Below are 14,007 nucleotides of genomic sequence, written 5' to 3' on the forward strand. Positions count from 1 at the left end.
GCAGCGGGATGAGGAGCCGCCCGCTGGGGAAGGTGCTGCGGAGGCAGTTCTGGCTGCTGCTGGCCTTCGGGGTGCTGGTCGTGGGGCTCTGGGCCGCCTACCTGGAGCTGGTGGCGTCGGCGGAGGCCAGCGGGCACCCCCTGAACCACAGTGAGTCTCCCCAGGGGCGAGGCGGGCAGGGCTGGGTCCGCGGGACTTGCCGGGGTGCGGAGCCTCCCCGGCCCAGGAGGGGAGCCCTGATCCTGCCCCCCCCTCTCTGCCATGTGGCCCCACCGCAGCTCGCGGCACAGCTCGGAAAGGGGCGAGGGCGGAGCTGCGGGGCAGAGCCCTGCGCTCATCGGGACGGGGGCACGGGCGGGCTGCTACCTCCCAGCGCCGGCGAGTGGTGTCGCTGCCCACAGAAAGGCGGAATCCCTAGCTCGGACGCTGCCCGTGGGGGGACGCGTGCTGTCTGGGGAGGGAGAGGGAAAGGTGAGGGGGCGCAGCATTGTCGTCTGCATTTTGACGTGGACGGGGAATCTTATGTGTTTCCTGCCACCTGGCCCTTCCTTCTCTCCGCTCGGTATTGCTTCCATATAGAGAACACCTGGAAACAGAGGACCCTCCCACTTATCATAAACGTGGGACACTATCAGACTAAGCTTGTCTTCTAAACAAACCCATCCCCTTCCCTGGGTTGGTAACACAGATTAGAACACTAGAGGATGGTAAATATCCCATTTACAGTCACTGTTTCCTGATCGTTATTTCTTTCCTATTTGCATTTCTTCCCCATTTGGCCATGAAAATCAAAGAAGTCAGTTTCCCATTTGTTTTTAGTCAATTTTATTTTCAGGTTCTCCAGCCTGCAAAAGCATTGGTTCCTAATACAATGGTGTTTCCCACAGTGTGGCATATGCATAAAGAATTAGCCCTGGTTGCAGACAGGCTTTGCAATACTCTCCAAAGTCTTAGCTTTCATTTTTTTAAAACTGTGAGCCTCTAGCTGTCCTGATGCAAACAAAACTTTCAAAATGTGACCCAACTGTAATCCATGCAGCAATGTTTACCTGAGTTTGCAAAGAGCCTGGAACAATAACTCTTTGGTGTGAGTTGTCGCGTTCCTTCATTTTGGTGGGTGCTAACTCAGATGCTATGGTACTTGTCAGTGGTGTTAACTATGTCAATCTTCATTAAAGCCTGTTAAAATGGAGATGAAGTATATTTTGAAGATTTACATAGGATGTTCTGAGTCACTGCTCGTTTTGGGGAGGCCCTTAATAACCTAGCTGGGTTGTAAGCAGGTACAATTGGTTTCATTTGTCTGAAGAGGACTGAGCTTTCAAAAGTTTGGGAAATGTTGCTATTGCAGGTGTTTATTTGGAAACAACTATTTCCATGAGTGGATTTTAGGAACATTTTGATGGCCTGTTTAGGTTTTAGACAAATCTACATTTTGGGCCAAATCTGAGCTGTCTCTCTTCACACCCCACTTTGGCCCTTTTAACTATTAATGCTTTTAAGCATCCCATTTCCCACACACATCTTAAATCATCTGATCCTTAGTTTTAAGAGACAAGGGGATCGGGGCCTAAATTCTGAAAATCAAAACCTGAGCCAAAACCTGAGCTTCATGACCGCACAGGTGTCCACCTTCACAGCGTTCATTGCAGGAGCTGGGCTTTACACTAGGCCCACCTGTTATGTCAACTCTGTTCTCTTGGGTGAAACAACATTTTTTTTTCGGTTGAACTGCTGCTTTTAACAATGACAGAGGTTTAATCCTCCTAGCTATGATGCTCTGTAATCAAGCCTGTTGATTTAAACTGACCTTCAGCTATGGACAGCTTTTACAACTAGGGGCATTCATTGGGGTTTGTTTGCTGCAGAAAATGGAAATAGAGTACAATACAATTTTCCTTTGTATAATACCTTCTATACAATCTATCCATCAAGTGTCTAAAACTGTATCCCTTGAATGCAAACTCCTAAATGACAGAGGAATGGTAGAATGAGGAGACATGGACAAAGTTCAAAATGGGATATTTTGAGGTATTTCAAAAGAGTCATAGTTTCAGATGTCATGAGCCACCAAAGAAAAAGCTTTCATACTAGCAGTGAGGAGATGGTAGGAAGGCACAAGTAGCAAGAGCAAGAAAGTAAAGAGAGACAAGGACAAGGAGCAAGTAAACCTTATTGTGATTTGTGTTGTGTTTCCTTCTCTGCTCCTGGAGGTATGAATTGCACTAGCACATGGGAAAAGTCCTTGTGCTAGGTGAAAGCCTTTTCATCTTAAGAAAGGCACTCACAATACTGTCACCCCTACCAGCCTCCCACCATATAAGGAAATCTAGTAACATCTCTTAAAAAAAAAAACCACCACACACACACACACAAAACATTTTGTCTCTCCAGACCCCTGCTGGAGACTCCATGAAGCCTGCTGGGGACCTTGCTCTTGGTTTTATGTAGAAGGTGATCAGATAGTACTTTTAAAATGCTAAAATGAATAAACAGATAGCGGGCACTAGGCTGCAGTACAGCAGGGACAGAGCAAACGTGCATATACAAGGAGTGCTCGGAGAGCTCAGTCTCCCTCAACACCTTAATAATCTAGAGTCCTATTTTCCTAGCATGGTGGGGAGGACCATGCTAACTGCCAACAGTAACAAAAGGTCATCTGTGACTCTCCCTCCTACCTCATTACCTACAAAGACCTGTTTTGTTTGAAAAGAAATCAAAGGTAGGAATGAAAAACAAATAGTGTTTGTTTCCCTTGGGCTAGTACAGCTCAGTAAATGTTCCACCTGTTGGGGGCAGAGGCAGCTTTGGTTTTGATTCTATTGTGGTGGTCTTTTCTGAGACCCCTGAGAACTGAAGGAGAAGGGAGGTTTTCAGAGCTATTCAGTCTTCTCTTGTTTTTGGATCCCCTTCCTTCCCAGTCTCCTAGGTGGAAATACCTGCTGCAAGGCACAACAAGGCACCAGTCAGCATTTATATTAGCAACTTTTCTGATGCAACAGCCTCTGTGTTTGTTGTTTTAAAACCCATGGGCAATTCATTTTCAGTAATTTTCCAGGCAAGAGAGCTTAGACTCTCTCCTTCAGTGGCAGAGAATCCTAGAACTGTTAGGATTGGAAGGGGTCCTACTGTAGATCAATATTTCCATTACTAGGTTTGTGACTGAGTTCTCTCAACTGTCTCTAGATGTCAAGTATCAGAGAGGTAGCCGTGTTAGTCTGGTTCTGTAAAAGCAGCAAAGAATCCTGTGGCACCTTATAGACTAACAGACGTTTTGCAGCATGAGCTTTCGTGGGTGAATACCCACTTCTTCGGATGCAAGTCGAAGAAGTGGGTATTCACCCACGAAAGCTCATGCTGCAAAACGTCTGTTAGTCTATAAGGTGCCACAGGATTCTTTGCTAGTTTTGATTCAGAACATGCAGTCTGGATCAGATGTTTGGACTGAGGTGGGTGGTTTGGGCTATTTTATAGTAGAATGGGGGGGACTTTCTGTGAATGAAGGTATGGCAGGGCAACAACTCACCAGTGCAGTGCCTCCTGCTGGCCATCCTGGGAATTAGGTTTTTCCAGCCCAGAGCGCCCTCTGCAGGCTAGTGGCTCACGTGCCACTGCCTCCCCAGACCCTAGTGCCCTTTCTCTCAGGGTTCTGCCCTCTGCAGTACCTCCACAGTCTCTGGGTCTCCCCACCCAAGGGAGCCCCCAACCCTCTATACTCCCCTTGCCTTAGTGGCTACTGCCGGTCATTATCTAGCCCTCCTTCACTGGGGCAGACTGCAGTCTATAAACCACTCATCATTAGCAAAGGCAGGGGGTTGGAGCAGCTGCCTCTGCCTATATCTGGGCTGCCCCTCTGCAGTCTTAGTACCCTTTTGTGGGCCCTTAGCTTGGCCTGCAGGCTGGATCTCCCCAGCACTGCTCCACCCTAGATACCCTTCTCAACTTCCCAGGCAGCCAGGTCCTTCTCTCTCAATGAAGCTAGAGAGAGTGTCTGTTCCAGTCTCTGGTGCTCAGCCCTCTTATAGGGCCAGCTGTGGCCTGATTGGGGTGTGACCCCAGCTGTGGCTACTTCTCCCAATCAGCCTTTCTTTTCCCAGCTGTAGCCCTCTCCAGGGCTGTTTTAACCCCTCCAGGCAGGAACAGGGTGGCCACCCTGCTACAGAAGGGAATACATCAAAGTAGCAAATTAGAGCATGGACCATCATCCTTGAAGGACTGAGTCCACTGCTTTCAGAGAGATGCTCGAATCAGCAATCACTGCACACACACACACCCTGCCCTCCAGATTTCAGTTCAATTAAGTTGTTAGTTTCTGATCACATTTAATTTTTCCAAGCTATTGCTTATTGCCTGGAAGTCTGACTGATAAGAATGTGACCTCTCATTGGCAGTAGTAAAATAACTTGTTTGTCTGACTGGGATTTTTAGGATCGTTAAATGAACATGTTGACAATCAAGTGAGGAAAAACAAGGAAACTGGCATGAGCTGCAAACAACACAGGGAAAGCAAAGCAGTGGGTCAGTGATGGGCAGCTCTTCTCACCCAGGGTACATCTGCCATCATTTGAAATAAGCTGCCGCAGGCAGTAAATTGACCCTCTGGGAAGGAATCTGAGGAGTCATAGACAGTTTGTTTATCCCCCCCACCATTGACAGGAGCTAAACTCTTTGATGTGGGGCTGTTAGTGGAAAAACTTTGCAGTCAAGTGCCTCCTGCAGCTTGAGTGCTGGAGATGGAGCAGCTTTGTTTTTTCTAAATGGAATGTATTGTTCGGGAAAGGTGCTGAACTGACCATACTGGAAATTGAAGCCCTCTCTCAATAGAACACTGGAAGCCAAATTATCTGCTCTGAATTATGCTCACACACAACACCATTGACTTCATGGCACGGAGGTGGGTAGAGGGCTTCTGGCTGGGCCACTACATCTTGTCCCATCAGATGCTGTTTCTGTACCATCCCCTGGTGGAAAGCCTGGAAACTATAGGAACTGCCCAGTCAAGCACCAGCTCCTGCTGCTTTCATTTCACAGTCCCTTGCCTGGCAAATCCTCATGTCACCATCTAAGATGGAGGGGAAATGTCAAGGGAGCAGGGTCAAAGCCGGAAGCATCAGGGGAGCTTTTCCTCTGCTTTTAGGGATTTTGAAAATATCAGCTGTTCTTGCATAGACTGTGATACATTCTGCAGCAGGGGCAGAGGTGTCTCATGAAGCTATAAAAAGTACAAACAGTCCCAACAAGCATTGAATTTCCTTCTTGCAGGTGTGAATGTCACACTGAGTAATCAAGACCTCTGTGTGAAGGATTGGATTAGATTGCTTGGAGGGGGTCACTGGTTGGAACAAGGTAATCAGAGGCCGTTCCTAAACTTGTCCCTCCCACTCTTCTCTGTTCCTCCTCATTTCTTTATGCAGGGTGTGATACAGCTTGGCCAGAGGGCCGCAGGAGAGTGTTAGAAGGGAGCCTTATTCCCTGTAAGGGGAAGAAAGTTTGCTATAGATTAACTAGAGCACCTGAAGCCAATTAGAGCACCTGCAGTCAGTCACATAATAAACCCCCCCCTGCTTCAATCAGACAGTGTGGGAGTTGGAGTGGAGAACAGTTTGAATGGAAATAGAGGAAAGTTTGGAGGAGTGCTGTGGTGGGCTAAGAAGTCCAAGATCCTAGGTAAGGGGCACCTGGCTTGTGCAGAGGGAGGGCAGGAAGCCCCCCACAAGCTAAAGGGCAGGAGAGGGAAGTAGCCCAGGGGATGGAACTGCCAGTTCAAGTGGTTCACCGCTATCCTCAGGGCCCTTGGGCTGGGACCTGGAGTAGAGGGCAGGACCAGGTCCCTCCCTCTCCACTCCCCTCCTCAAGGACACTAGTGGAGCAATTAATATTCCAATTCAGGGGCAAGAAATGGTGCCCTGAACCCCTTCCAAAGAAGAGACAGTGTGAGCCCCCATCATAATAGTGCTGGCAATTTGCCACACGGGCCAGCTCCAGTGTTTTTGTTGCCCCAAGTGGGGGGGGGGAGGGAGAGGGGAAAGAAGCCGTGATTGGTGGCACTTTGGTGGCAGCTCTACCCCACTGCGTCGTTCACTGATGCTAGGAGTGTACTGTCTTTCTGTCTTGTTTGTGATGGACTGAGCAACAAATGGTTCTGTCTGGTTTCCAGAGTCTAGTGCAGCAGCTCTCCTAACACAATAGTGCATAGTCCCAGTGTCTGAGGTGGAGAATGAGGAGGGCTCCGAAGAAACTAGACAAATGAGCTAATAATACCCCTTTTAAAGGGCCATGGGCCTCTTTTGGCAGGACCTTCTTTCCTTCTCCCAGCATGCAACTCCTGGCTCCCTTCCCTCCATGCCTCCCCAGAGCAGGCCCTTTTCTCTTTCCTGGGAGTGGGCTCTTTTGCCTCCAGGGTATGATGTAGCACTATGAATTGCTCAGAATCTGGACATAGTAGTGGCAGATGTGTGTGCATTTGTGTACAAGGAAAGCAGCAAGCTGGGTGCAGCCCAAGGCTACTACCTTGAAACTAACCCCGGTTTGTTCAAGTGTGTCATCTTCTCTCTCTAGCTGCTGTGCCCAAGCACACTAAGAAACAAGTGTGCCCAGAAACACAGAGGGATCTTTCAGAGTAGATTTACATACAGAGGTTCATGGGCACACACATTACACATACATTTGCAGTGTTGTGCATGATTATTTGCATGCAGGGTTATGCAATGCTCATGGGCAGAGACTCGCTGATTTCTGGCTGCATGTACTTTTCTTGTATGCATTGAGTACAAACTATAAGCCAAAGGGAAAAGACAGCAAACTAAAAGGTAACACCTTCAAAATGATTGCCTCATGGAAGGTGCTAGCAGCAGAAAAATGCCCTCACTTCCAGGTCTGCCTGTGATGTTCCTATGCTTTTGAAGGACCTAGGAGATGTTCTTCCATATAGCCTCAAACACACACTTTTCCAGGAATCTAGTTCCCTAGATTAGAACACAGGATGCATTGCCATCTAATAAACTAAAGGGAGGGGGAAGGAGGCACTAGATGCCACTGGATATTGCTAATGGGGTATGGAGACTTTCTCTTCTACATCATCCATTTAACTCTAGGTGAGGGGGGGAATGAGCAGAAGTCATTACCATCTGTCGGCGGCTTAATGGCCTGGGTGGAGTTGATGGATCTCAGTCCAGACCCTAATGGATGTGTGTCCACATCACAAGAACCACCATTATAATTGGTTTCTTTATTGGCATTCTCAGCAGAGAAGCTAAGGCCACCAAGACTGATCTTCTCTCTTGTTCCTGCAGATGGTCCCTTCAGGTCAGTCATGAGGCATGTTGGCAGGGCCATGTGGGGGATGTTGGACTAACACTGCCTATTATTATCTGTCATGGGACAAAATACCTCTTCACCACTGCTCTGTGGGATGCTGCAAGTTATATGTTTGCCTAGCTGTTTCCCTTGCACTTCATTTCAGTTGTGATGTGATTCCTGTGTATATGCAGGGTCTGATCCTGAGAGTCTGTGCCTCCCACTGCAGTCAATGTGAGGTGCAAGTGCTTAGCATTCTTGGAATGAGGCCCATAGTTTGTAAAAGGTTTGGGGATCCCTCTGTGGTGAAGGTGCCGTACAAATGTTATATAGGATTATTACAAAGGGACTATAAAAGCAGCAAAGAATCCTGTGGCACCTTATAGACTAACAGACTGTTGTAAAACCCCATTTGTTTACCCATGACATGTATGACTGGCATATGCGGAGATGCCAAGACTTCTGCACAGTACATGTTCCCAAGCTACTCCCTCCTGCCTTGGTGAGTCAGGTTGGGCTGTGATTACTCAAGGGCACATTGCACCTGTGTCCTGGTGGTGCAACAGCCTGATTCCTTCTTTCTGTGTCAGGTGAATGCTAATGTCTCTTGAGAGTTTATCTGGGCATGAGGTTTGCATTTGAACCACATGTAACTGTAGCATTAGTAAAAAGAATGAGGAGTACTTGTGGCACCTTAAAGACTAACACATTTATTTGGACATAAGCTTTTGTGGGCTAAAATCCATTTCATCGGATGCATGCAGTGGAAAATACAGTAGGAAGTTATATATACACAGAACATGAAAAAATGGGTGTTGCTATACCAACTATAACAAGACTAATCAATTAAGGTGGGCAATTATCAGCAGGAGGAAAAAAACTTTTGTAGTGATAATCAGGATGGCCCATTTCCAACAGTTGACAAGAAGGTGTGAGTAACAGTAGGGGAAAATTAGCATGGGGAAATAGTTTTACTTTGTGTAATGACCTATCCACTCCCAGTCTTTATTCAAGCCTAATTTAATGGTGCCCAGTTTGCAAATTAATTTCAATTCAGCAGTTTCTCATTGGAGTCTGTTTTTGAAGATCTTCGGAGACAGGCCAGTCCTTGCTTACAGACAGCCCCCAACCTGAAGCAAATACTCACCAGCAACCGCACAACAAAAACACTAACCCAGGAACCTATCTTTGCAACAAAGCCTGTTGCCAACTCTGTCCACATATCTATTCAAGAGACACCATTATAGGACCTAATCACATCAGCCACACCATCAGGGGCTCGTTCACCTGCACATCTACCAATGTGATATATGCCATCATGTGCCAGCAATGCCCCTCTGCCATGTACATTGGCCAAACTGGATAGTCTCTATGCAAAAGAATAAATGGACACAAATCAGACATCAAGAATTATAACATTCAAAAACGAGTCGGAGAACACTTCATCCTCCCTGGTCATTCAATTACAGACCTAAAAGTCACAATACTCTAACAAAAAAACTTCAAAAACAGACTCCACTGAGAAACTGCTGAATTGGAATTAATTTGCAAACTGGGCACCATTAAATTAGGCTTGAATAAAGACTGGGAGTGGATGGGTGATTACACAAAGTAAAACTATTTCCCCATGCTAATTTTTTCCCTTAATATTACTCACACTTTCTTGTCAAGTGTTGGAAATGGGCCATCCTGATTATCACTACAAAAGTTTTTTTTCTCCTGCTGATAATAGCCCACCTTAATTGATTAGTCTCGTTATAATTGGTATAGCAACACCCATTTTTCCGTGTTCTCTGTGTATATATATCTTCCTACCGTATCTTCCACTGCATGCATCCGATGAAGTGGGTTTTAGCTCACGAAAGCTTATGCCCAAATAAATGTGTTAGTCTCTAAGGTGCCATAAGTACTCCTCGTTCTTTTTGCTGATACAGACTAACACGGCTACCACTCTGAAACCAGTAGCATTAGTATCATACTATGTTGCACGTGCAAACTCAGGCAGTTGTGAGGCAGTAGTGGTTCAAGAAAAGCTGCATCCTGGTAGAATGCTGTATGCTTTAGCTTTTCATCAGCTGTGCCTTTCTCGCCAGATGTAGCACTGTGGAAAGGAATGGGGAATGAGGCCAGTTCTCATTCATGCCTTATCAGCTATGTGATGTTCCAATGAATAAATTTGCTTTGAATTGTGCGCTGGTTTCCAAGGTATTGGGCCTTGATCTTTCTCTAAAGATTTAGACCACATATGTTTGTGAAAGAGGCCTGAAAATCCAATAGGCAAAGGCAGACCTGTGCTCTGATGGGGACTGAGTATTACTAATGACGTCTCCCTGCGCCAAAAACCCTGGTTCCCTTAGGGTGACCAGAGAGCAAGTTTGAAAAATCAGGACAGGGGCCAGGGGGTGATAGGCACCCATAGAAGACAAAGCCTCAAATATCAGGACTGTCCCTATAAAATTGGGACATCTGGTAACCCAAGGTTCCCTGGAAGCTGAAATTGGTCTTTCTCCCTCTTTGTGAGACGCTCAATGGGAGCTGCTTCATCCAGAACCAACACAAGTTCTTCCATTCACCAGGTTTATATTTAGCTGGCAGTATGTGGCCATGTGGGCTGCCTAAAGAAAGAATCTCCCAGTCATTACCTCACCATTGCCCAGGCTTCCAAAGCATTTGAGCTGCCTGGGTGGAGAGCTGGAGGCTAAATTTAGATAGGATGTTTCTTGCCAAGAGCTGTGTCTGTCTTTCCAGGCTTGGCTGGGTCAGAGAGGAGAATGGTATTAAATCTCTCTGCAGAGAGCCCAGAGTCCCTTGCTTTTCAAAAGTCCCTTTGAGATGAGAAGCGGAAGTGTCACACTCAGGGATATGAGGTGCCTCAGAGGCAAACCTTGGGAGTCCCAGCTAGGATGGGGCAGTGCAGGTGGAGTCATAGGGCTTCGTAGGAAACCCTACTCTTCCATCAGTCTCAGTATCGCTCTTTGGAGCAGGCATCTCCCCATTTTTAAGGAGGGGTTCACTGATGGGCAGAGCTGGGGTTTTGTTGCCTTAGGAAAATGGGCATCTATCCACGCCCCCTCCCAGACCCTCAATAACCAGCTACCAAAGATTTTACTGCCGCTAATATTTAGCTGCCTAAATGGTCACTTGTTCTATCTGTACCTCAGCTTACCGAGTTTGTAAAATTGCTGCTGCTGCTTTACTCATCCTTGTGAAGTGCTTAATATGTATAGATGTGAAGCCTTATATAGGCTTCAGTAGGAGTTCTGGAGTAGGCTGTATTGTTGCTGTCTTTTATACTAGACCCAGCCTGTTCTGCCTTCGTGCCACTGCTAGTCTAGGCACTTACCTGTTCTGCCTTTATTATGTAGCCTGCTCTGCTGATGAGTGCATTACTACAACAAAATCCAATGAGGCAGCCATGGGTCACACTCGAACGTCTCATGGCTTCCCACTCACGAAACTTGCCTGGACTGTAGCCTCCAGAAGAGAAGAGAGGGTGGAGGAGAGGAATTAGTTTTGGAGTGGACTGTGAACTTCAGAGGAACTCAGTCAAGCCAGGTGAATGGGCAGCCTGATGGCAAATGAAGTTTGGTGTCAATAAATGCACAGTAATGCACATTGCAGAGAAAAATTAAACTATTCCTACACCTTAGAATGTTCTAAATTAACTATATGAGCTCAGGAAAAGGATGTGGATGTCACTCAGGACAGCTCAATGAAGACCTTGGTTCAACATTCAGCTGTGATCAGAAAAGCAAACCAGATGTTAGGATTCCTATAGGTTGGATGGAGATCAATACAGAGAATAATATGATGCCTTTGTAGAAATCAGTGATGCAGTCTCCTGGAATGCCGTGTACAGCACTGGTCACCCCATCTCAAAGAGAATATTGCAGAATTAGAGGTGGCTCAGAGAGGGGCAACAGTAATGATGAAGGGCCTGGAAACACTCAGATGAAGAGAGATTGAAAAGACTGGGATAGTTTACCTCGGAAAGGAGTCAAATAAGAGGATATGTGATAAAAGTGTATCAAACAATGAATGGTACAGAGAAGGTAGATGGAGAACGTCTGCTCTCCCCGTTGCATAACACCACAACAAGGGGACAGTCAATGAAATTAATAAGTGGCAAGTACAAAGCGGATAAAAGGAAATAATTACACATTGTTGTGAAAAAGTAAGTATAGAACTCTTTGCCACAAGATGATGATGTGACCAAGAACTTAGTAAGATTCAAAAAGGGGTGGCACATTTACATGGTTAACAGAACGATGCAGAGTTGTTATAAATAAGGCTAACACATTTTTAAGGGATATTAAATCTCTGCTTTAAGGCTTAAGCCACTCTCTAGCTATTAGAGATCAGGATAAGACCTAATATGGGGGGCAGATTACCCCCCATCTGCCTTCAGCATCAGCAGGGCTTCATGTACCTGAGGCACCTGGTGCTGGCCACTCTCGGAGACAGGATCCTGGAGTTGATAGACACTGGGTCTGATCCAGTTTGGCAAATCCCGTGTTTTAATGAAGTCCAAAATAATGTATTAAAGGCCAAAGTTAAGATATTCAGCAAGAGGTTGGAGTGGTGTAGAGCTGAGTCCAACGGGTGTCACGATGGGTGTGAGAGCTGGGGCTGCATAAAATAGGGAGAGTAGGGAGGTGAAACCATGTTATGGGGAGGAGGTAGTGAGGCTGTTCAGCAGCAGACAGTTGAGGCCATAGGCTAGGGTAGCTAAGAGATACAGAATGTCCATACTCTATTGGGTACAGATAGTGTAAAAGGGATGCCAACAGGCAGTGCACAAAGGCCCAGCATGAAGGAATCTGAGCCCCAGAGAGGGAAGGACTACAATCAGAAGGGCAGTAAAAACAAAGAGAGGCCTGATCTCAAGCTTGGGAGTGGTTGCCAGACAACAACTTGCACTGAAATGGAGGCAAAATCCCACTTTCCCTATTATTAACTGAGAAACCAGGGCAGATGGGATGGATGAAGTTGGAGAGTCTGGGCATCTGTCCACCTAGCTGTGATGCAGCCACTTAATCCCCCTGGTAGGACATACACAGATGTGTGGGAGCCCTAGGGTGACCAGATGTCCCAATTTTCGAGGCTTTGTTTTATAAAGGCCCCTATTACCCCCACCCCTTGTCCTGATTTTCCATACTTGCTATCTGGTCATCCTAGGGAGCCCCTTGTTTGGTCTCCTTTTCATTAGATGTTACAGTAAAATGAGCTGGGGACTAAAGCTGACCATTTTCTGTGGAGAGAGAGGGCTCCAAGAGGAGGAACTAAGGGAGTGACAGCTTCCCCGCCTTGCTGTCATGTCAACCATGTGCACAACTGATCTGAACAAGGACACCTCCCTCCCAGCAGCACCGCTCTGTAATTTTCATTCCAGTTAAATAAGAATCAAACTTTCAAGTGGGTCTCTGGCTTCCCTTTCCTTTTCTTTGCCAGAGGCCAAAGAAGAAGTGGCTGCTTTGGGGCCATCAGGGTATTTTTAACATGAAAAAAGAAAGAGACAATTTGTGCTCGGCCACTGGGGGAGGGGACGCTGATCAAAGCAACACCCCCCCAGTGTAGATCCATTAGCCTTGCTTTTTTATTAGGAATGGGTCCAAATCACAGTGCATGGGAACATGCATTAGGATCAGCCACAGTGGAGGAGAGCGTAGCTCTATGAAGTCGGTGTCCTGCCACTTGACAGTGACCAGTGCCTGATGTTTCAGAGGAAGTCCCCCCTCCCCCCCCAAATCCTGATAATGAATTTGGCCAAGTGAAGAAGGCTGTATGTATATGGTTGGGGGCTGTTGGGAATCGCTTCCTCACTCTGCAGTCCATTAGCAGATGCTTGAGATTTCCTGTTGTCAGAACTGATGGGACGTTTAAAGGGCTGGATGGTAAAGTTTGATAGGTAACTATCATGAGCTGAAAACTCAGGTTACTTGCTGCACTCCAATATGCTGGTACCCTCAGGCTGGGACTGAACTGCCCCCAAGGCTTCACTTGGAAGAAAATCAAGACTAGCTGGGCCTGCTGGACAAATACATTTAGCTGGACCCTATCAGCTAAGGCAGGGATGCCCAACCTACAGCCCGCTGGAGAATTTTATAAGGCCTGCAGCCTACTTCAACACAATATACTAATGGCTGATTCATTAGTGTTTTGTCATCATGCTTACATCATTTTAGTTTACATTAAGTGTGTAAATACACAATACTGTTCATAGAAACAGCCTATCTAAATACATATGAAACAATCTGAACTTAAAATATAAATCAATACAGGTGACTTATTAAAATATGTAGAATCTGTTTGGCCCACACAAGGTTGTGCTGAGGTTTATGTGGCTTTCCTGTGTAATAAGGTTGGGCACCACTGAACTAAGGCATTAAACCAGTCTGTTAAATCCCACTGTAACAGTATCCTACTTCCCCCTTTCTCCAGCCAGGCATTTGAATTCTTGAAGGTGATCCCGCCCTCTGGGCCAAGCTCCTGAATTTTCCACTGAGATCTCTTCCTTTGGATCTGTAGATGTTAAGATTGCTCATTATTCTCAGATCAACTCGACAGGAGAGGAGTGGTTTAAACCTGCTAACAGAGCATTTCATGATCAGGTTGACTCAGAGCTGCCACTTCCTGGGCCCTGTAGCTATTGCTAGGATTGGTTCCACGTGTGTTTGTTTATTGCCGAGTAACATAGGTCAGTGCAAAAGT

The 14,007-nt window shown here is 46.4% G+C and overlaps 1 protein-coding gene across 1 annotated transcript in view; it reads left to right on the forward strand.

Annotated features, from left to right (window-relative positions):
- The window catches only part of B4GALNT3 (beta-1,4-N-acetyl-galactosaminyltransferase 3), a 110,120-nt gene continuing 96,113 nt past the window's right edge, over positions 1–14,007 (forward strand). Inside the window, exon 1 of the mRNA XM_045002548.1 lies at positions 1–150. Within this exon, the coding sequence (XP_044858483.1) occupies positions 9–150 (142 nt within the window). The 5' untranslated portion in view covers positions 1–8. The remainder of the gene's footprint in view (positions 151–14,007) is intronic.

This window comes from Mauremys mutica, chromosome 1, assembly GCF_020497125.1.
Source record: "Mauremys mutica isolate MM-2020 ecotype Southern chromosome 1, ASM2049712v1, whole genome shotgun sequence".
Classification (NCBI taxonomy): Eukaryota; Metazoa; Chordata; order Testudines; family Geoemydidae; genus Mauremys; species Mauremys mutica.